Here is a 24,425-nt window from a genome sequence, read left to right on the forward strand (position 1 = left end):
GTGGGTGATCCAAGCATATTTTCACATGGATACGGTCTCATTCACAGAAGCAGGGAGCTGGAAAACATCAGGGGTGAGTTCCAATTGGCTGGAAGGGAATGAAAAGATTTGGATTTCAGTAGGGATTATGTCATAGTTTTGTGTAATTATTCCTAGCTGGTGGAACTGCCGCAAAAGTGAAGAGGCCCAGAGAGCAGGACTGGAAATCTGCTATCTCTGGTACTTGGGGCTGGCTGATCAGCTGCTCTTGTTATGATTTCCTTTGACATCTCCAGGATTAATGTGAGGACTGGAAAAATGCAACAATGAAAGGAGATTTGAACTTCCAGGGCTCTTTCATGTGGGATAAATTAAGGCCAAAAATCTTTGTGGTGAATTGTCTGTCCCAGCATTTCTGCATGAGCTGTGGCTGGAGCTGGGCATGGAGCTGGGAGAAAGTGTCCTGGGGCATCACAAGAGGCATGAAGGAGGGTGGAGGGTTTCCTGTCTTTTGAAACGCCAGTGAGTGTGGGCAGAGATAGTTTATCCAAAATCCACCCTTGCTAGCAACCCGAATGGAAGCTACTGCAGTGCAGGGGGACACTTTTGGGGAATAATCCTTGTTACCCCTCCACGACTTGTATTTGACAGTGAAGGCAGTTCCTAAGTGAAATGTAGGCACCTTTGTGGAGCTGGCTGTTAGTATCTTAGCCTTGCCAGCTAAAGTGCCTGTGATAACACAGAGGTTGGAGGTACCTCTGAGACCTCTGCCTAAAGCCTCACCCACTCATTGCTGACTCTGTGGTGACAGGCATGCTTGGGTGTGTGGCTGCAGCTGTTCAGGGCATCCTTGTTCATCTTGGTCAAGGTCCAAGAGTCTTCTTATCCCAGATAATACTGCCATCACTTTGAACACCTTTTTATCACAGTGGTTTCCTTGCCCTTTCCTGTACAGGATCTGCTGCAGAGTTTGCATGTACATATGTTCTCTGCTTTGAGAGTTTTGCTTTAAAAAAAATAATTTTCAATCCAAACCTTAGCACTCTTGGCTTTCCTTGTTCACCCTCTTCTAATTTCTGGTTGTAAAAGTTGCAACCACGCTCTTCTTTCACCTAAAATACAGAGCCTGCCAGCTCCAAAAAGCAAAAATTCTGAGGGGCAACAAAGATGACCAGCAAGTGTGCTAGACATCACCAGCCCCCTCAGACATGGCCCATGTAAACACACACCACCCCCAGGACGCATTTCCTTCAGACAGTCCTGACCAAGACCACCTGTTCTCCAAAGTGGCTCAGCTCCCAGCAGTCTGTTCCTGCTGTGGGGAAGAATGATGATCACATAGCAAAGCTAATGCCATCAAGCATCTCCTGCTCTCGTTCACATCCAGCTCTTGCCAGGGTCTGGAGCAGAAAAGCTGGGCTGCTTGTCCATGTGTGGCTTCCTAGTCAGCAGTGCTCTCCAGTGCAGGAGTGGTGGGAGGTTCAGGGAGGTGGTGGCAAGAAGGTTAATACCCTTATGGTGGAGCCTGCAGTGTTTGCTACCATTTACTCAGGAGAGCTTGGGCTGAGAGTTGATATTGAGAGCAGATTCAGAAGATGCCAGGCTCTTTTCTAAGTATAAGTACCGCTGAAATGATTGCAGGCTCAAGGAGACTGTCAGCTGTGTCACAGAGAGAAGGACATTCCCTCCACAACTTACACAGCTTGCTTTATGAGGTGTTGCAGGACCTCATGAATCCTATGGTGCTATCAGTAGACTTATGATGTGCCCATGATCCCAACATGCAGAGAACCTTGAAGGTGGAAAGGTGCCAGACAAGAACACTGGGACTCCTAAATCATAAGCCTGGAGTCAGGGCTCCTGCCTCATAGTGTGTGTGACCTGATACATCAAAGTCTGGAAGCCCTGGGCAGAGGAGAGTGCAGAGCCACACTGCCTCAGGATGGCAGGATGGCCTGATGCCTCCTGATGCTGGTGGGCTGTTTCATGAAACCCATTGCCAAACTCATATGCTTGAAAGCCCTTGCTTGAAAGCCCTGCTCACTGCTTATGAGAAGGAATAAAAATGCAGTTCTCCTGAGCACTCTGAGCCACAGCCTCCAGAAATCCCTCACCTCATTCCCTTCTTGAGGACACAGCGATTCCAAAAACAATTTGACAACCAATATCCTTATGTTTTTTGCTAAAGTTAGACTCTGTGGGCTTCTGTGTTAGGCATCAACTGTCTCTGGGCTGCTATGCCAAGCTGCAGAGGGATGGTGTCTCAGGAGAGCCATCTGAGTCCTCCCCCACGTCAGTTCTTTTCTGCCAGCAAAACCTATGAGAACCTGGGCTGTCTTCACCTCGTGGATGCACATTGGCAAGAAAAGGGATGTGTAGGAATAAATGGTATCAGAGATTTACATGGACAGACAGAGCTCATGAGCCAAGATTAGGAAATGAGCTCTGTCGTGAGTGAAGACAACAAATTCTGGAAGTCTGTATTCAGAATTGCTCTTTACTCATGGGGCTTTGCAAAGGGCATCAATACCCAGCAGTAACTGCTAAGCTGTTCACAGCTGGTTCCCACCCTAGCTCCCATGCTTTGCATTCAGGCACACTGAACTGCCTGCTCCCATACGGTTCCATCACCTCTGTACAAAACACCGCTGCTGACAATAATGTGTGGATTATGTAATGGTATGATTATTTAATGCTGATTTCTGCACAAAGCTGGGTCAGTTTAACTGTAAACATAGTAAGAAAGATGACAGGGCTGTTCCAAACTCTGCCACTCACTCACTGCTTGCCTTCAGGTAAATCACTTGATATCTCCATGCTACAGCTTCCCCAGCAGCAAAATGTAGACTGACACTAATTTTATAAACAACTTTGGAAATACAGAGATTATAAGCTTTAAGGAATGTTATATAATGATACTCAGGTAGTCATTTAATCAGACTTGCCCTCAAAACAAAAGTTAAACCAAAAAGAAGAATTTGATCAAATCAGAGACTTGCAGGCCAAAAGTCAAACCTGATGGGATTTGCCACTATTGACTTTAGGAGGCTTGGCTATAGGCAGGGACTGTGAATATCAGTGAGCTGCATGGAGTGCATGTAGGTAGAGCTGGTTGGGAGTTTTCTGTTAGAATGGATTCACAGCAGTAACTTTTCAAAGGAATTTATATTTTCTGCTGGATTTTTTAAAATTATAATTTTCTTAATCAGAGAAAAAAAAAGAATCACTTCCACGTACTCTGCATGTTATGCTTCCTCCAGCAACAGCTCTTAGAGCTGTGATTTCTGGGACTTCCAGGTTCTCTGCCTCCAGAGCACTTGCCAGCCACTGCCGTGGAGCCAGGAAACCCCAAAGCTCAGGATCCAAACTCCTGGTGCTGAGGTTCCCTGCACAGAGTTTCTCTGGCTCAGGGGCTGCTGTGGCTTTTAGCAGCATCCTGGGTCATGATAGTGTTGACTGAAGAAAGGAATGTCATTTAGGCTTTGTCCTGAAAAAATGTCCTCTTTCTGAGGATAGATATTTAAATTTCTTCAGTTTCAGTCTCTGTCAGGCTTTCTCTGACAGTCATTAGACTGGTTTGCCTCAGATGGTGGCACCTGGGCTGCCAAAGCAAGTCCACAGCTCGCTCTCTCACTGCAGAAGAGGTATCCTAGGATTCATAACAGCAGAAGTTGCTCTACTCCCCTACTTGTTACCAAGTGCAGTTTCTGTGGCCATTTTCAGTGTTTGGCCTCCACTGAGCATGCCAGCACACCTTATGTGAAAGCCATATTACAAGTGCATAGAAAAATGATCCCCAGAGCCACTACTAGATAGTCAAAATGTGCTATATACATTAGCACGGGTCAGCCTGAAAGCCAAACTCTGACTTGAGAATATACAACAAGATAAATTTCTTTAGCAGTATTAAAAATCCTGTAAGCAAATTAAGAACAAAGCTCCATACAATTACAAGCTCTTGCACCTTTTTAGTGTCAGCAATGAGAAATGAAATTTATTTCAGGCATGCAATATATTATTGAAAGGTTGTGCAGAATTTAGAGATAATGTATGATATGTGTGAGGGGGTATATATTATTTAATGAGGAAATGGGTGAGAGGAATGCAACAGACAAAAATGGTGTTCATTTAATGAAGGGACCCTGGGATAAAAGCAAATGATAATTCCATCAGGCAGGATTTGAAGGATATTGAAGAGAGAAAAGTGTAGCTCAGAGATCATCTAATTTATCTCACTGCTGATAAAATGAGCATGAAAACTATTTCTAAATGGCAGATAATTCAGATCTGAGGAATAGCTCTTACATATAATTTAAAAAGGAGAGTAATTTGTACTGGTATTATTAATAATGGAACATTTTACTTAAAAATTCAGGGACTTACTGTTCCTCTAAGCCTAGTTTTTCTCAGATTGAGGGAAGTTGTCTGTGAAATGTGGAGCCATTTTAATGTTTTATATGGGACAGAAATACTGTTCTTTTTTTTCCAAGACACCAAATTAAGAGGAAAGAAGGGTAATAAGTTTTACTGGGAACCTGTGAGTTTTTTAGGCACCTGTGAGACAGTTGAGGCAGCACTGGTTTTTATTCTCTTAACAACTGGACTGTCACAGCTGAGCATTTCTGCCAGAGGTGCCTGTAGCCACCTTGTCTTATACCTTCCTACTTTGCTCTCTTATGAACTGTACAGAGCTGTATCAGGCCAAAACTCGCCTCAGACCCTAAAGTGACAAGGATTACCTATATGCTGGTATAGACTAATTGTGGAGCTTCCCAGGAAGAACACTGTGTAGCAAAATATGGAAAAATTAAAATAAAAAAAATCTCTCAGCTCATAATGGGCTTGCTAGTGCTGCCCTGTTCTCTCCAAAGTTGTTCCAGTTTTATTTAGCTGAAGTTTCAATTTTCAAATGATGAAACTCATAATTTCCACTTACATCCTAGTATGCCTTTCAAACGTTTGTCAACGAGACTTTCATAGAGTTTTTCTTGAGTAAGAATTCTCCTGTTCTTAACTTCATCCTGCCTGAATATACCTCTTTGTCTTCCTTTAAACATTTTACTGTATCCTTTCTGGTTTTAGATTTTAGATTATTGTAGTTTTTAGCTTTTGCATGACCGGGGTGGTCATTCTTAGCTCTTAGTCATTCTCAAGATTGTATTTCCCTAACATTAGTTTCACCTTTTCCTGAAATGTCTCCAGTTTTCCTATTGTTTTCTAGATAGAATTTCACCAGAATCTCTATAGGTGTGATGACACCATAGCACGCCTAAGACACCTTGAAGTTAAGTAGCCAGAGTCACAGGGTAGTAGGACTCATTTATTTCATGTGGAGCAGAGCAGTCTAACTAGCGGCCTAGGGACAGTTTAAGACCATGGAGTGTTCCAGGCCAGCCCACCACCTGCTTCCCAAGGAAGTGCCATCCAAATGGCTCACAGCTGTAGCACTGTAGCAGTCAGGCTAGGCCAAGCACAGATGTAGCTGGGGATGGATACAAGGTGGGAGGGGGATAGCTGTGGGTGGGTGAGGGTTGTGGAGCGGGATCCAGCCTGCATGACTGTGAAAGCTGGACCACGCAGAGAAGGAGGACTGATATTCAGAAATACTCAGTAGATGGCAGAATCAGGCCCATCCTGCCTAGGCAAGGGAATCTGAAATCATATCAAATATCTTAGAGAGCTTAGAAACTGAAGACAATTGGGTCAGCTCAGGTGGTTGGATTTTACGGCTAGTGTGTATCCAGAGGGTAAGGGCAGAGCTAGGTATGAATGACATTTACAAAATGTTCTTTTCCTTTCTTTTTACTTCTGAGAAACATCTGTTGGAGAGTTGGATTAGTCTTACACCAGGAGATACGTTGAAAGACTTCAATAAAATATCTCAAAGGAGGATGTCCTAAAATTCAATGGAATATACTGCACATTCTGAAATATGTGAGAACCCATCAGATTTGCATTCTTGATGGGAAGGTATCCACAAAAAGATAAGAGAGAATTGGAGGAGGCACACCGGGGCTAGGATTCCCTTCACAATGACTGTTCAAAGCTCCATTGCCTGAAGGGAAAAGGTGCAGAAGAGCTGCCTGAAACATATTAGGTGAAAGGGATAAAAAGAAGTCAAACTGAAGAGGGAAAAAAGCTATAGAGCTTAAACCAGAGCAGTGGAGGCAGGTACTAGAGTAACTGTATGTGTCTTTCAGGCTAGATAATATAGCTGAAAACAGAGAGCTCAGCTGTGGTACTGAGATGCAGGGAAGATCTCAAGATTCAAAACAATACATTTGATTTGTAGAAAGAAAGAATGCACTTACAAAATGAGCCAAAGAAAAAATAAAATGAGTGGCTGTGCTTCCAGTGGCAAAGTTTAGAGAACAGGACAGGCCATAAGGTTACAATAGAACAGACAACCAGTAGGTAAAGGCATGGGAAACAAAAGGGACATGTCTATTAATAATACTTCCCTGTTTTGCCATCAGAGAAACCCCACGGTGACTCTGTGACACAAGTGGGTATGAGCTAATGATTTTAACATCCCTGTGAGGAAAGGGGTGCTCTCATTTGTTACATACAGCAGATGAAGCAACTTACCCATGGCCACAGTTTTATAGCTATGATTAGATCTCATGACCTTCTGCCTCCATATCCTCTACTCTAGGCCATAGTTCTAGTACTAAATGAATCTGTACACGCAACACTGAATTTACATCATAAATAAAACCAGAGTTTTTCCAGCTGGGTCATACCATCACAGAGAATCTAAAGAAAGTCTGGCAAACAAAGTAAATCAAAAGGACTATAAACTATCTTAATCACTTAAGACACCGAACAAGAACAAATACTTACAGTTTGTGGAAAAAAAAGTAAGTGTAGCTTGGTGACATTTTTTCCAGGATGGACCTAGAACACAAAAGCACCAAAACATTTGTTCTGCAGAGCTGACCTGGACCACAAGCAAAACAGAAAACCTGTATTTATGATAAAAAGAAGAACTCTGAGTGGTGCATAGATGTTTCCAGTGATCTTCTTTTCTCATTTGACAAGCTGAGTGTGACTTTACATTGAAAGAGAGAAATATAAATGCAGTGAAATAAATTCCTGTTCAGAGAAAGATATGGAGGGAGTGACTGGGAGAGCAAAGGTCATGACGAGGAAGACAAGTGTTCTGAGAATTTAAAATAGTAGAAAATCTCTGCTCCCATTATTTCCCTTTCATTTATGCATGTGCTTGTGTGTACACATATGCACCTATATATGCATGTATATGTATCTGTGACTATATTTCACATGAGAAACATCAAGGGCTAGGAGTGAATTTTGTTGAGTATTTATCATTACTCTTTCTCTAAGGATGACACTGATTCAGAACACTTGCAGCCAAGAGAAAATGTTGAGCTCTCCTAACTGGTTGTGTTTTGGTTTGGAACAGTCAGTCTGGGCCCATCTCTAAGGCTTAAATATTAGACAGTTGTTCTTTCCAAGGCTTGTGCTTACTAGTGCACAAATGATTCTGCCAACTCATTGTTTGATGTTTGTAGTAATCTATAAAATGAGGGGAATTTCTGTGGACCCTTTTTCCTGTGAATGCTGCTGCTTTAGGACTGTTACTCAAGAATCTCTGCCTTACGTGAATAATTGGATGGTCTACAATCCATATAAATAGATGCATTCATGTGTACTCTGTAAGGACTACAGGGCTGAGGCCTTAGAAAAGTTCTTCCTCTGGAAGTGTAAGGATCAAAATTTGGCTGTAGGTTAGGAAGCAACTTGTTATGAGGCAAAACAGAGAAAGTCATATTCTAAAAGCATAAAGTAAGGATGAGCTCTTTAACATTCATCTATCTATCTTCAGCGGAGTACCACAGCTCCCAGGTAAAAAATCCATATGCATATCTAAATCTTGCACTGAATCCTTTCCTATGCAGTTTTCCACAATGAGTGGCCAGGCAAAGCCAGAGACACACAGAGAGATGGATAACTGTGTAGATAGTAAAAAAACCTGTTTCCTACATTGTTGTAATTTCTACATACAGAAATACTTACTTACATATAGTTTCTACATACAGAAAATTGTTTTTAAAAAGTGATTTGGAGAAGGTGAATAGGGCATGGATGTTCTCTGTGTCTCATTATGGAGAAAGTAGAGCATCCAATGAAATTATCAGGTGGCAGGGGAAAAACAAAACCAAAGCAAGCAGTGTATTTTTCACACGACACTTAGTCTGTAGAACTCGTGGACACCAAGTATATCGTTCAGTTTAGAAAATACTTGGACAAATTGTTAAAAAATCACCAGGGTATGTTATACCAAAAATACCATTGTAGTTCAGGTAGTCCTTGAGCCCCAGATTGCTGAATGCTGCCAGAATATGCCAGGAAAGTATTCTATACGTTTGCTCTGTTTTTATATTCCCTCCATCAAATCTACTGTTTACCACCATTGAAGACAGGTTTCTGTGCTGGATGGACCTTTGTTCTTTTTCAGTGAGGCTGGTTTGATGCTCTCAGAGAAATCTTGCTTACAGTATTTAATATTTACTACTTGCAGTAGCTACATAGACTATTATCTGTAAGTATTGTCCCAATAGAGCAAACCCTGTGGAAAGGGTAAATATCACAGTTCAGTAAATATCAAAGTTCCTTTTTAATGTCATTGTGATAATGTTTGACCTACACAAATAGTGGTGCTTTAATATTTCAGTGAGGTTATCTGAAACACTATATAAAAATGGAAAGAAGAATTTGAAAGAATTTCAATATAAGGCTTTTAAGGATCTAAACTTTTTCTTTACCAAGCATGGTAGTCCGTTGAAAACCCCTGTTAAGATAGGAAGTGCTTCAAGTACTAATATTTTGAGCAAATTAACCCTAATGATACAAACGCTCAGACACATGATCACTTCACACTTCTGAGTAATCCCATGGAACTGAGTGGATCTAAATATGTTTTGAAAAGTGGCATATATGTAAGTGTGTGTAGAACTGATGTCTAAACAACTTTCTAAAGATTGGCATATACCTGTCTTGTAATTTTGACTCCTGTGGCCATTTGAATTGGTTTTTCAATGTTCTAAATAAAAAATCATCCTAACACAGTCCTGTTTTTGTAATAAAGTGGATTTTTTTGAAATATCTGAACTGTCAGTGGTGATGTGTAGGACTCCAGGTGCTCCCGCTCATGGTATTGTGGAAGGAGATGACTTTAAATACGGGGCCCAGGTTTACTTCAAGTGCAACGCAGGTTACAGCTTAAAAGGCAGTCGTGTTGCCTACTGTCAGCTTGATGGGATTTGGTCAACACATCATCCTGAATGTGGTAAGGTCACTTTAAGTTTTGATTCTTATCAAATGTTTCGGCCAATGTATTCACATGAAACTAGAATATCCAAATCTCACTTGACATTTGGAAGATCCATGGCTTAACATGATGTTCTTTTGTCTTCCTGTCTTTAAAAAGCAGTAGAGATTCTTATTTTACTCTGCTGGAGCTCAAGCCTGCAAGACTTGCTTATATAATGGTCTGACTGAAACATCAAATGACGGAAAAATAATTTTTTTCAAAGACTTAGGCATACATCCTTCTTATACACAGACTGAAAGCGTCTAGGACCAAAATCAAGTGACAGACATTGTGCAACAATGAATAGCTACTTCCATTACTGTGTACCTCTGATACCTTCTCTGCAGAAGTCTGGTGCACTCTGTGGAGGTGACTGGGGCTTACTGCATGAAGACTAGACTCTTATTTCAACAGAATTCCCATCCTAGAGAAAAACTGATAAAAGAGAAACTTCTGTTCATTTTGGCTATGCAAGTTGGCATGCCTACCATTCACATTGATTCAGCTGAGAAATTCCAAGCCCCTCTTCTCACCCAAAGAGACTTTTAATTTTCCTTTAGTTGCTTTGTATTGCACAATACTGTTTCCATATTCCAGAATAATCTGTATCAATTAGAAAAGTCCTTTTACAAGTGTGTCATGGCAAACAACATAAATTTCGGGAGGAGTGTTGTGATAGGGCTGTATAGAAGTTCATCTGAAAGAGCAAACAATAGGCATTCTTCTATCTGAAGAGAATGTCTCCAGTTGCAGTAAATGTAATATCAGGATTGTGCTAAAGTCCCTGCTGCATGATGTCCTTGGCTAAAGATCTATTGAAAGATCCGTCTCTAGACTTGGCTGTTACTGAAGTGCTAGGTGGTGTAATTTAGGTCTCTCCTTCCCAGATGTTTTATCTTTGTTTTTAATCCATAAAAAAAGTCATAACCCTGAGCTTAGGGAAGAACAGAATTACTGTCCAAGTTACTGATAGGCATAGGATGAAATAAGAGAAGGCCTTCATTGACTTATTTGGTTGAGCTTAGGTATATTTAGAAACATGCACTCCACTCATCAGGTGATGCCTCTAGGCTAGATATCAGTGCAGAAAGCAACTTGCAAATAAAGCATTACACTGTGGGTGATTCCCTGTCGCCTTTAGCTGTTATCAAGTTCTCAGTCACTTGTGGTTCACAAGTAGGAGAGCCTGTGAGGTACAGAGAAGAAAAATGGAGCCAAATTAAAAGGAGACAAGGCTCTCCTTCTCCCTTCTGGGTGAGAGGAAGTTCAGACATCCTCTTTGTTTACTGAATATGACTCATGTGGAAAAGTATTTAAGTACATATACAAACTTCAGCATATGCTAAAATCCAATGTTGTTAAAGCAAGCACTGAAATATATGCTTATCTTGAATTATATACGCAATGTTAAGAGCATATGCCCTTCATTGAACGTGTTACGTTCAGCTATGTGCTTACGTGCTTTGCTGAGCTGTGCTCTGTCTGGTGACATGAGGATACAAGAACAGGACAGGGCCATACCTATGCACTGTTACTGTGCTGACTTCACAGGGATTTAAAGAAATATTTAATTGCTTTGTTATACGTTGGTGCTTTTGTGAAGTGAGGCTCAGCAGGCAGCCATGTCTGAAGCAATGACGTGAAAAGGTGATTTCTGGTCAATTGATATGTCTCCGTCTTCTCAGCCCTCCATAAGCAGAGCAGCACCAACACTAGCTGTCTAAACTAGATGTTCACTGGTTATCATCCAATGGGATATCAGACAGAGGAATTAAACAGAATTGCATGTTACTATCAGCCTGACAAGGAAACTGAGATGAAATCCAAAGGAAAAAAAAAAAAGTACTTTTTTGGCTGCTAAATAGAAAGAGCAGAGGAGTGCAAAATATAGGGAAAAACATTTATTAGCATCACATCAGGGAATACTGTCATCCAGATTTAGGCCAAAAATTTAATTTTATTGAGAGAAAAAACCACAACAACAAATAAAAAGAAGGGGAAAATATTGGGAAGGAGGAAGTAAAAGAGGTTTTATAGGCAGAATCTAGCATAAGTACGCTTTCCATATTAAATTTTTAGTATCAGTAAATATATATATATATCACACAGAATCACAGAATCTCAGGTTGGAAGGGATCTCAGGGATCATCTAGTCCAACCTTTCTAGGAAGAGCACAGTCTAAACAAGATGGCCCAGCACCCTGTCCAGATGACTTTTAAAAGTGTCCAACGTGGCCGAGTCAACCACTTCCATGGGTTCTCTTTCAATTCCTGTATTTCCCTGGGTTATTGAAATCTCTTTCTCAGTGCTAAGAAACGAAAAAGGAGCCAAACAGAAAAGTAAAATTAAGTAGTCTAGTTTTATTATCCAAGTCTAGCGAAGTACTGAAAGTACAGAAAAGGGAGAAGAATGCCAAGGGCCTGTTTCCTGCATATAGTTTAAGTGCATCCTTTTATGCTCTTGAAGTAGCCCTGTTAATGTTAATGGGACATTGACATCATGTAAAGTCAAGGTTCTTTTTCAGGATTGTCAGCTACATTTTAAGGTCTCTCTAACAATTTAGGAATCTTACGCTTTCAGTGAAGACTAAAGTGTGTATTAAAAACAGACATCTGTATATTATCATTTCTTCTTTAATATTTGACCTTTTTGAAGACAGAGATCCCAGATGGGTCTCGAAAAGGCATCTTTAATAAAGTATAGATTGTGTAGTAACATCTGAATGAAATACCAAGCAATCTAATGGGTGAAAATGACGCTGTAAACTTGATAAAATAGTTACTATTTTTTTCCCCTATCATTAGTTCTAGATGAAAAAAACTGCTCAGATCCTGGTGGCCCTCTCAATGGCTACAGAAGAGTAGTAGAAGACACTGGGCTCCTGAATGGACGCTATGCAAAAATTGGCACAGTCATTGCTTTCTTTTGTAACAACTCGTATGTTCTTAGTGGGAATGAACAGAGGACCTGCCAAGATGATGGACAATGGTCAGGGAAGCAGCCAATCTGCATAAAAGGTAGTTTACAATCTTTTTTACCACAACTCACAAAAGCTGCTATGGCTTTACTGGACTTTGTTTTATATAATTTACACTGGTCAAACAATCGTTTTTGCTAAGAACAAACCGCCTCGCTGACACCTGATACTGAGATTGGTAGTTTGCCAGCACTACTAGCCGCTAAACTCAGCCAGAGAAGATGCCAGCGATTCCAGAAGATGTTTCCATCTTTAAACATGGAAAGGAATGTTCCCAAAGACCCTTGTTACATTCATTCTAGGATCAAACCTGCGTAAGAGCAAAATCAAAGAAGAACAGGAGGGAACTGAAATAGGAGGAAATAATTGTCTAGTCAGAGTTTCTGTCATAGGGCCGAGCTTTCCTCTCACAACCCTTTTAAATCAATTGGACCAGTCATGAGTGTAAAAGGCCAAGCCTGGAGGTTGGAGCCTTGAAGGTTTGGTTCAGAAAACCACTAGAGGACATGCTTAAACTATCTGTATTCATCAAAACACTGAAACACATCTTTAAATACTTTGCCAGAAAGGGAATTATGCTGTTGACCTGCAGCTACTTTAAGCATGTCTGAAACCCTGAATAGATGAATGAATTTGGGCTGGGGACCTGCCAAATTAATTTTCCCAAAGCAATTGTTTGACACATATTGTAATGGGTTTTTTTTTAACTGAAGTAATGATAATATAAGGAAATATGTCTGTCCCCCAGGGAATTTGCTTTATTCTGCTATTCTAGATGGAAATACTCTCTCCCTGAAGCATATAATCATCTGTGGAAAGCATCTTTATTGATTATAATAATTTGTGGAAAGCATCTTTATTGATGTTAACTTTGATAGCGACATAAAGGTTAATACATACAGTAATTGCAAAGAGCTGGATATTGTTAAATCCCACAGAACACAAGTGCTCAGGCATACAGATAAAATCCATCCTGCAAAATTCCTTTTCTTCCACTGTGCGCAGAAGGAAGGAGATCCTAGCAGACTTATTTGAATGGATAAACCTGAATATTTTATCCTGCTCTTAAAGTAAATAAACCGAATATGCAAAATTAGAAATCCTGGGTCTCCCTTCTGTTATTTTGTGTATATTCAAGTAGCTCTGAGGTATTCCTTTTAATCAGTCTCCAGCTCCTTCCAAAGGGTGCACAAGCAAAAAGACTCTTAGAAGTCAGTAACATCGTGCGGCCTTTCTCCGTATGCCAAGTCACTGGGATTAGCTGTGTGTGGCTGCACAGATGGAATTTAAGTATTTTTTTATAAAATTCCATTTTTGCAAAAGTTTACTCAAATTCCAGACCATCAGCTGTCGTGGCTTAAGGCTAGCATTCAGACACACTGACAGACAAATCTTCCTCCATGGCTGAAAGTGCCAGTGCAGAAGACGCTCAGTTGCTTCCACCCCAGTAAATGGGTTAGATCTGGTGATGTGTGGGGAAGTATTTTTCCAAGGCTTTAGGTTTTAGGGCCTATCTTTATTTTAATGCATGTAACTTACTGCCTCTTTTCTTAATCCAGTCCACTATAGCTAGCGAGAGGAAAGAGTAGAAATGTGTATGAACCATAACACTTGAGCTGTGAATGTGGAAAAGTACTATGCAACATTATATTTTTTCTAGCCTGCAGAGAGCCAAAGATCTCTGACCTGGTGAGACAGAAAGTGCTTCCAATGCAGGTTCAGTCAAGGTGAGAATGCAATATCTCAACTACAGTTTAAAGAAAAAAATGTGATTTCTTTTCCACTCTGTGTGTTTAGCCTGCCTGAGCAGCCATTCCTACAACTCCACTGATAAGCAAGCAATGAGAGCTGCTGGGAGGGGAGGTCTGATTAAGCACAGGTTTGCAAGCTGCTGGAGGCAGCCAGGAAGAAATGCGCAGATAGAGATGTGCAAACTACTGGATGATGCCAGAATTAGACTTGCAAGCTTATGACAGGCTATGACAACAGTCTGAGAACAGTTCCTTGGGTCTAATGATGTGTCTTAAAATATGAATATGTGCTGTCTTAGTGAAGAAATGAGTGGGGAGAGCACAAGGAGAGAAGGGGGTGTAGCAAGGTAACCTGCTTCCATTAAGTTTCACCACCCAAAGCGATATAGCACAACTGATATAAAGTTGAGTTTGGGGTAGGCATGGGGGAGAGGGGGAAGTAGAGTAGGAAGCGGGGAAGGAATAAAAGACTGGACCCTGTCTGGGCTTACCCTTCTGCTGATTTCTTAAAATAAGCCCAATCTGAATTAGTTATGCTGCAATGTTCGGGTTCATTTTTGTCCAAGTAGTACTTTCTCATTTCAGGTTTTTCTTTTTTTTTTTTGCAGTAAATAATTCATTTATTTTCAGATGCAGTGCAAGGACTGTTCTCATCTTTGGTCTTAAGAACAGCCATTCCAGGTCAGAATAAAAGTGCAGCTCAAGCCATATCCTGTCTTTGGCAATGGGCAGTAGCAGATGCCTAGAGAAGACTTTAGGGACAAGGCCAGCATGTACATCCCAAATACTCTCCCGCTCTCCAGCTCTGCAATGTATGATTGTAGTAGAGATGCCCCTGAGAAGCCACCAAGAGGCTTTACTAGCCATCAGGGGATTTTTCTTGCTTAAATTTCTCAGATCACTTTTGAACACAGGTCTTTTTATGCTAAATGTTTCAGATATTAACTCCAGCTATATGAGAGCGCATACATGCCCCCACCTCCATAGCATCATGATGGCAGCTCATGTTTGTGGACTGTTTTTATCCCTTGAAGTAGGATCTCCATTTCAAAGATTAATAGTGAGGCGAAGTGTGGATTATGCAATATTGCAAGGTCAGATGTGAGTAGGGAATGGGACCCTGGCAGTCTAAGCATGACCACATCAGCTTTCATCCTTCTTCCAAAATACAAGAAACTTGCCATTGGTTTTGTTCTTAATGAGATTACTTTCCTTCAGTGCTGCTATGCATTGCCTGACAGATCCTACATGATGGAGGCAGTCTGTGTCTCTCTGTGATCAAAAATGGAATTACCATGTGAAAAACCATTCTTACAGCTTTTCTGGATGCAGGCAGTACCAGAAATCTCAAGGGAAATTAATTTCCTTCTGAATTCTTCAGATGTAAATAGTTTTTTCTGTAGATGTGTGCATTTAAGCATTAAAGCAAGGGACACATTCTAAGTGATGAAAATTTAAGTATGACTGTAGTCAACCTTATGGTCTGTATCTAGGCTGGTGCATATATTTTTTTTTAATTATGTGCCATGTTTCAGCTAATCAGTACAATTTCTAAATGGAAGCTTGGTGGTTATTGCAATTATGAAATCTCTGTGGTGAGGCAATTATCTCTGTTAATTGCTAAATCAAGCAACTTTATCAACATGATTTAATCTGAATCGATTCCTAATACTGCCTATTAAAATGTTCACTAGAGAAAAGATGTGCCTAACTCTTCTCTAGTGAGAATTAATTATGGCAATGCCAACTTCCAGTGTAATTTCTTTATTTAAAAACATGGTATCTCAGTCCTTTTATGAATGGGAAAAACTTCCACATTCAGAGACAACTGGTTGCAATCCAGAAACCATAAAATGAAAAAAAAAAAAAAGAAAAAGACACAAATAGAAAATTTATAAACTTATGTGTATTTATATATGTGTGCCATGAAGATGATCCTGAGGGCTGGAGCACCTCTCCTACGAGGACAGGCTGAGAGAGTTGGGGTTGTTCAGCCTGGAGAAGAGAGGGCTCCAGGGAGACCCTTATTGCAGCCTTTCAATGCTTAAAGGGGGCTTATAAGGAAAGATGGGGTCAATCTCTTTAGCAAGGCCTGTTGTAACAGGGCAAGGGGCAATGGTTTTAAACTAAAAGAGGGTAGATTTAGACTGGATATATGGAAGAAATTTTTTACAATGAGGGTGGTGAAGACCTGGAACAGGTTGCCCAGAGAGGTGGTTGATGCCCCATCTCTAGAGACATTCCAGGTCAGGTTGGATGGGCTCTGACCAACGTGGTCTAGTTGAAGATGTCCCTGCTCAGTGCAGGGGGGCTGGACTATATGACCTCTAAAGGTCCCTTCCAACCCAAGCCATTCTATGATTCTATGATTCTACATATATGTAAAAAAAATAGCTGGGATGCAAATGGGAGTTTTGCTAAACTACGTTAGAATTATATTTTTGCCTTATTTCACAAGCAAACTTCATGCCTTGAAATGATACTTAACACAGCTGGTGATATAGCTATGTTAATGATCACTTTTATAATATTATTATTATTACCTTGTCTTCTTTGTGCCTTGAAATAGGGAAACACCTTTGCATCAACTTTACTCATCTGCATTCAGCAAGCAAAAGCTTGAAATATATCCAACTAAGAAGCCAGCACTGCCATTTGGAGAACTGCCCCCAGGGTACCAGCATCTGCACACGCAGCTGCAGTACGAGTGCATTTCTCCTTTCTATCGCCGCCTGGGTAGCAGCAGGAGGACTTGTCTGAAGACAGGAAAATGGAGTGGGAGAGCCCCTGTGTGTATTCCAAGTGAGTCTCCAAGGGAAAAAAATGCACACATCTCTGGGTGGATGGGGGAACAGGATCTGTATTCATCTTAGATAATTAGGGAGTCCCAGTGGTGTAGGCTGCCTATGCTTCCAGCTGGGAGTCAGGAGCAATAAAGCTTGGAGGATACATGGCTCTTCTTATCCACCAGTAGAACTTGTGCCGTTGATGGTAAAGGGATCAGCTTTCAGCACTGTAATTTGCCATCAATTTTTCTACTCTTTGATTGAGCAAAAGGTGTAGTGAACTTCTCTCCTGATTTGAAAGTGTTTTCCTACTTACACTTCAGGTTTTCCTGTATTATTTTCTGCAAACGTGATTTTTCTTTCATCTCTAAACTTTGGCACACAGCAGACGAAGCCAGCAAAGTATAAGCAATAAAATGGAGAGCCTGCATTTTAAAGAGGCTCTTTCTTTAATATACCCTGCTAAGGAAGGGTTCATATTGCAAACTATAAGTCCAGATAAAATCTTATCTGGAGCTTGTGTACAGAGTAAGTCTGGGTAGGAACATCACAAGATTTGCTATAACCCTCTACTGACATCAGACAAACTGTAGATCCTAACATCAAGCAAAGTTTTAAAGTTCTTGTTTGTGGTTTTGCTTTGAGATAATCTCTTGTATTGAAAAGTACTTCATTCAAACTTTTTCACTATGGGCATACACACACTACATCCCAGGGGAAAAAAATGTCCTACGGGAGACTAAAAAATGTGACCATGTGACGTAACTCTTTCAACTGAAGTAAACCTTTCCTAATACAGGAGATTTTACCCCAGGTCCGAGCCTGGGTAATATATTCCTAGAACAGGGCAGAACTTTTTCTTTTCCCCAGGATGGCTGTTGATTTAGATGCATTTGCTTCAAGGTTCTTGTTGCAAGACAAGTCTGTTCTCATAGGCATGAACTCATCTGTGCCAAGGTCTGTTCTAGGAGAGGACCTCACAACCACACTGTGACTGCCTAGGGTTAGTTTTAGTGCATTGCTGGCTTTATGGTGTTTTATTATAAGCAAGAATTAGAGGTGTTCTTTCCATTTCTTTATGCAGCCATCTCATTATAGTGCAGCTTGATAAGGGTGTCATGAAAATTCACGTGCTGAAGTGCTAAAACCATATTCCTGCTTCAGCCAGGAATTCAGATAATAATGGAAAAATTGAAAGATTTTTTTAAAAAGCTATATAAAATACTCTTATAATTTTGCAAGTTGGAGACAGAAGTTAGTTAGAAAGCTGTCCCTCATGCTAACCATTGCAGTTTGGTTTCTTTTGGCACATCCTAAGCGGGAAGCGAGAGTGATATTCAGATTCTTTGGTGGGGAAAAGGCGTTACCTCGTTCTTGGCTCATGTTTCCTCAGTCTGTGGAAAAGCAGAAAACATCACCCTTCAGAAGACAGTGACCTCTACCAGGTGGCCCTGGCAAGCGGCAATCTATCGGATAGCCAACGGGGTGAAGGAGAACAGCCTCCGTAAAGGGGCCTGGATCCTTATCTGCAGCGGGGCCCTGGTGAATGAGCGCACTGTGGTGGTGGCAGCTCACTGCGTCACTGACCTGGGCAAGACCATCGTACTCAAGACAGCAGAGCTCAAGGTGGTTCTGGGGAAATTCTACAGAGACGATGACAGGGATGAAAAGGCCATCCAGAACCTGCGGGTAAGTCTGCTGGGAGCGGAAAAAGATGAGCACAGACAGATGCTGATCACTCCTTCTTGTATGCAGAGAAAAAGGTTATCCTTTGAGCAGTATATTGGTTTACACACTGTTCTCTGAAATGCATATATAGAGACTCAACTGACAGAGCTGTCATGGCACAAGGAGGGCACATGCTGTAGTTCATTAAATTCCCCTGACACTGTCCAACTTGTATGTTCACCCCCTAACACAGACTACTAAGAAAACAGCTCAGGTTCCATGGGCCATAATGTCTTGAGTGATATTGCCAGAAAGAAAGTAGAAGAGATGCCAGCTACTGTCGAAAGTGATTAGCATAATTTATGAAACACTTGTGCTCTGGATCCTGGTTTGATGCCATGAGTGCATTTCACATCTCAGCCCCAAGGCTGTACAGCTCTAAACTCAAAAGAAGTTCATGTCTGACTCCAACTCCAAAAATAGCACCTCAGGCTCACCAGAGTGGTTTGGTTTTTTGAAGTAAAACTAGAAAGACTGCAATAAAAATGGGGAGAAATACAGCAGTTTTGGCTGTGTGTGTCTCTTTTTTGGAGTGGGGAGGTATGTGAGTTAATTAATGGATTTTATCCAAGAAATCATAGTTAATTTAACCTTCCCCCCCTGCCCCCCCCTTTTGAGTTTCTTTCTTTAATCCCAGCTTTTTCAGACTTTTTCTGTAAGGAAATATATTTTTTACAGTATTTCCTTATATAAATCCTATCTGTTCTTGTAGTGTTTCATCACTAGCAGTAAAGGTTTAGCCCCAACATTATGTAATGTATTTCTAGTATTCTTTTTGGGTGGGAAGATGGTTGAATTTCAATACGAAGATAACGTTCTAATTCAAAGCACACCCCCACACCCCCTGTCCCCTTCAAATTCTATAGGCATGTCAGGTAAAATTTTTTTCAGTAAACAGTGGAAAAAACTTGAACTGCACATTAACTCCTCATTTTGCTGAAAATGTCCTGACTGCTTTTCATTAGAAAGAGTTTCATGCAATAAAAACTGTCCTGAAACCCAAGGCAAAAAAAAAAAAGTCAGAAGATGCTTGATCTCTTTGCGTGTTTCTCATTTGAGTGACCACTATGGTGAAAAAATAGTTTGGGAGTGGAGGGTAGAGGAGAAGTACGCAAACTGAACACATATTATAGTGGTATGGAAAGAGTGCTGCTGACTTGCCATCGCTGTTAACTCTACAATTCTTCCTAATCTCTTTCCTCCCCAGATTTCTGCCATCATAGTGCATCCCAATTATGACCCTATATTACTTGACTCTGATATAGCTATCATAAAACTGTTGGACAAAGCCAGAATCAGCAGTCGTGTTCAACCCATTTGCTTGTCATCTTCTCATGACTTGACTTCATCCACAGAGGATTTAAAAATAATGGTTACTGGCTGGAAGGTATTGGCTGACATTAAAGATCCGGGATACAAGAATGACACAATCCGCATGGGAGCTGTTCGGATGGTGGATTCACTGTTGTGTGAGCAACAGTATGAGGATAATGGGATACAAGTCAGCATCACTGACAGCATGTTCTGTGCCAAACAAGACCACACAGCCTTTTCTAACATCTGCCCTGCTGAGACTGGTGGGATTGCAGCCATAACTCTGCCAGGAAAAGCATCTCCTGAGCTCAGGTGGCACCTGATGGGATTAGTGAGCTGGGGTTATGATAAGACTTGCAGCCTAGAACTCTACAGTGGCTACACCAAAGCTCTTCCCTTCAAAGACTGGATTGAGAAGAACCTGAAATAAAAAACTGTGCCTGGAAATGGGATTTTATAACTATCATAATAACTCTCTCAGTCTCTGCTGCTTTAGGCTTCTCATCCCAGTGATGAGCCACATCTGGGATAAGGTTAAGGCAGACAGCCTGGTGATTTGTCCTAGGGTCAGATGTTCCATCAGGCTAGATTTACATAACGCATGACAGAGGGTCTTAGTGCATGAGAAGTTTTGCCATATTTCGCCTGTCTCCCCTGGTGGGAGGATGATGCTCTGCTCCTCAGTCTGACATAGAGAAACAGGACAGCAAATTCTCACTGAAATAAATCTGTAGTGTGGAGTCCCCTAGAGAAATCGACGGCGAGCGTCTCCCAAAGATCTGTGTGACTGAGCGGATTAGGAGACTGGAAAGAGTAGCCTGAATTCATTACAATGGATGAGCTTGTTACAGTATGTGCTGTCTCTATTGCCGTAGTACAATGTAATCTTTTTCCCTCCCAAGTACTTTACACATTTAAATAAACCGCGGTTTGTTTTTTTAACCTACATACCCATGTCTGACATTATTTAGATTCTGTGTTGCTTTCTCTGTGTCATGCTCTAGGGACTCTCTACTGCCCTTGTCTGTTTGCATGTGACTCACTTGGGACTCTTCAGGCTCGCTGAAAGGCAGAATTAGCACAAATTTCAATTACTACATAAATAACAAGATTTTTTTTTTCCTAATACATCCAGTGCTGCTATTGTTGTACATGAATCATTGCAATGAAATGTGCAGGGGAGTTCTCTCCCACCTTGTATTCTGAACAGATGAAAGCCTGAAACATACATTTTGAAACATTTTTTTCCATGTGGATTATTTCAAAGACCTATGAAAACCTCAGAAAAACTTCTGGTTTCCATCAGTTCAAATAGTTTTGTGGCAAAACAACTCCTCCATAACTCTTCAGGGTGAAGAATAATGTCCAGGCCTCTCACTTAGCAGAGGCTTTTCTTGACTGGACCCTTTGACATCCAAGTGTAAAATTCTCCCATTGGGCACATTGTCCAGGGGAGAGACTTTGGTCTCCTCATGGTCCTTACTCACTGCTCTTTCACGAAATCATTCTCTATTCAGTTGTGGCTAAAGACTAGATATGAGCCCTAGAAAAAGTTGGGGAGGAGTGACAGGGGAACATCTCCCATCAGTAATGACTCCTGGATAAGTCATCTATGATGCCCTGGAATTTGTAGGACCTCCAAATTACTATTGTCCCAAAGCAGCTCACAGCAATACTTGGATGTGAAGGCCAGGGATCTGATGAAAGGATTTAGTAGTCTCACCAAGGACTCAGAGCCTGAAGTCGTGTTCTGCCTAGCCTATTGCACAGTTACGGCAACTGCAAGCTAACAAGCCCAATCTCAGCTCTGATTCTCTATGCAGTGAAATCTTGTTTCTTAGCATTCACTAGTTTCTGCCTACCTTTGGATCTGAAAATTGCTACTAAAAGGGCAATTAGTATTGGAGGTCATTCTGTGTAATTTATTTTTTGCTTTCCTGGGCAGAAAGACTTAATGTGTCATGCTTTTGCACTTTTCTTTGTTTTGCTGGCGATAGAACCAGGCAATGTTGCTTGAATCCAAAAGTTTAAGGGCTACAACCAAAGTATATTGCTTCTCTTTACCTTGTTTTTCTGTCTTCTCCTGCCAGAAGATTATGCTTGGCTGACAAACTGCATGGCAACAACAGCAACAAAAATTCTGAATTAAATGTGAAAAGTAAGATGTGTTTCATTCCTCTGCTGGGAGGAACACATGCCAGTGAACATGTGGTACTCCCCCGCTGACAGAAGGGGTTAGAGGAAATTAGGTGACAGTTTTGGAGAAGGGCAAACTTGCAGAAAGTCAACATGTGTTTCTTCCTTACACTACTGATGAAGAACGAAATGTGAAAGAAATAGAATTGTTTGTTGGAGCCTGGCTTGCCCAGTCAGAGCTCTTCCATGATTACATTAAATAAGAGTCTCTACACTCCAATGGTAAGAGAAATTATCTTCTAAAACATAACTTATAAAGGTCTGTGAGCTGGTTCTTTTCTCAGTTATGACACCATGACTGCACTGCTCTCCATAGCATAGCTACAACTGCGAGAGAAGAAGAGGCTCTAAATGTTTTCTTCTCCCTCTAGGATTTGTCCAGCAGAGAACCAGGCAGTCCACACAGATCTGCAACAGTCTGTGTTAACTCCAGCTTTAGCCCTCACTCTTCTTTTCCTAAAGATCAGCCATGCCTAGTATTTTCTGATCTTCTAACTCCTTCACGGTGCTGAACGCCACCCCCATTTGGCTTCAAACGACTCGCAGATCTGGCAAGGAATAACTGAAAGTTTCTGGGCTTGAGCAGCAACAACTTAGCTGCTCACTGGCTGTATATCACACAAAAGTATGTTCCTGAAGAGAAACTTGAAGGAATTCATGGAGCGAAAATCACAGGAGGAGGTTGCTACAGCTGTGCATGCACAGCAGAATTCAATCCCCCTTCTCTTCGCAATCATGATGCTCTTCAAAGAAAACAGAAGCAAGAATACAGCCAGGCTTCTCCCAACCCCAGGATTCAGATTTTAGCATAATCCTGTTATAGAAAGAGGAATTAGCTGTAGCACTTGGTCCTACTTCTTGACCTCAGTGATATTTGAATCCTAAATTCAATGGTGGCTGATCTCTAAATGCAACCATAATGTTTTATTTCTATTGTTCTATGATGTATGTATTCACACGTACGGGTGGGCAGTCATATCAACATATCCAAGCACCTGTACCAGGTCTAGTCTTCGTAGGAATTACAAATCAGCTTATCCACCCTGTCCGGCAGGCTGACCCACAGCGGTTCCATACTCACAGCCTGAGCAGAACAGGGGTTAACATCTAACGGCAATGAGGAAAAATAGGGGATGAATGTTTGAAAAAAACCCCAACCTGTTAGCTGGAATCACCAATCCCTTTGATAGCTAGGATCTATTTTTAATACGTAAACAATTTCAAAGATCTCTTTCTAAACAGGTGAGGATCTGTGCCATCTGTTGGAGATAGGGTGTGAAATAGCACAACATGGATAGCAACACATCTTCCCCCCGAGGAAAAGAGATGTGCATTCTGGAAAGGCGGTAAAGAGATTGCTATGAAAAAAGAGCAAATCAGTCTCTGCGTTCTTATGCCAATTGATTTATACTTCTCCCTTTGTATGTTTTTGGGGCTGGGGGTGCATTAAATTCCTTCCAAAAGCTAGGGTGCTTAGCTGAAAACTAGCACTGTAAGGAAATGGACGTACTGAAGTGCATGGTCTTCTCAGGCATACGTACCTTCAGTAACTAATGGAATTTCTCTGGTAACTTGTTTCCCTTGAAAACCTCAGTCCCTGGTAAGATTAGATGCAGAAATGTGCATTTGGTTAGGACTGGGGAATGCACGCTAAGCTGCATCCTGCCACCTTTAAGGACAGGTACTGGAAGCTGCTGGGTTGCAGGAAAGGTGTCCTGGGGGAGCAGGAGCAGTGGGCAGGGTCAGGCAGCCTTTGCTCAGGTGTGCATCCCCTGCAGCCTTGCAGCTCCCAGTCGCAGTGGGGACCTTCCCGCATGGCCACCTCCTTGGCGCGGAGGGAACAGGCTACGGTAGAAACATTTGTTCCCTGTGAAACGGGACACAGGGTTCTTCAGACTTCGATGGAAAGACAGCACTGAGGTTGGCAGGCAGAGCCTCTGCTGGGAGAAACAGAAGCGAAGGCGCGTGGCAGCGCCTTGACCTCTGCCCTGGCACAAAAGAGCAGTTATGAACGGGGTGAGACCTTCCTGCCCTATGCTGCAAACCTGGGCCGGGAGCAGGAATTGGAAAATTCCAGCATAAAGGGTGCTGCGCTCCCCAAGAGCGATGAGGTGAGGAGGAGGAGGCGGGAGGTCGCACCAGGACATTCCTGTGCTCTCCTGCGAGCTGACGGACTCTAACCACCCCTCCGACCCTCCCTGTCTCCGGCGAGGGGCCTGCCGGGGCGGTGGCGGGCCCGGGCCGTGCCCTCCCGCCTGCGTCCCCTGCGCTCGGGCCCCCGCACGGCGGAGGGAAGGCGGGAAGAAGGCCCCGAGGCCCCGCCGCGGGAGGAGGGGAGGCCCCGCCCGCCCCATGG

General features: G+C 41.9%; 1 protein-coding gene across 3 annotated transcripts in view; it reads left to right on the plus strand.

Annotated features, from left to right (window-relative positions):
* The window catches only part of PAMR1 (peptidase domain containing associated with muscle regeneration 1), a 59,060-nt gene extending 38,239 nt beyond the window's left edge, over positions 1-20,821 (plus strand). Inside the window, exons 7-12 of one of the 3 annotated variants that reach the window (XM_075094345.1) lie at positions 9,122-9,292; positions 12,122-12,334; positions 13,955-14,021; positions 16,615-16,847; positions 18,225-18,520; positions 19,767-20,821. In XM_075094345.1, the coding sequence (XP_074950446.1) occupies positions 9,122-9,292; positions 12,122-12,334; positions 13,955-14,021; positions 16,615-16,847; positions 18,225-18,520; positions 19,767-20,303 (1,517 nt within the window). In that variant the 3' untranslated portion in view covers positions 20,304-20,821. The remainder of the gene's footprint in view (positions 1-9,121; positions 9,293-12,121; positions 12,335-13,954; positions 14,022-16,614; positions 16,848-18,224; positions 18,521-19,766) is intronic. The other 2 variants (XM_075094346.1, XM_075094347.1) reach the window with 2 other exon arrangements.
* The last annotated feature ends 3,604 nt before the right edge of the window (positions 20,822-24,425 follow it).

The sequence above is a fragment of the Phalacrocorax aristotelis genome, chromosome 5, assembly GCF_949628215.1.
Source record: "Phalacrocorax aristotelis chromosome 5, bGulAri2.1, whole genome shotgun sequence".
NCBI lineage: Eukaryota > Metazoa > Chordata > Aves > Suliformes > Phalacrocoracidae > Phalacrocorax > Phalacrocorax aristotelis.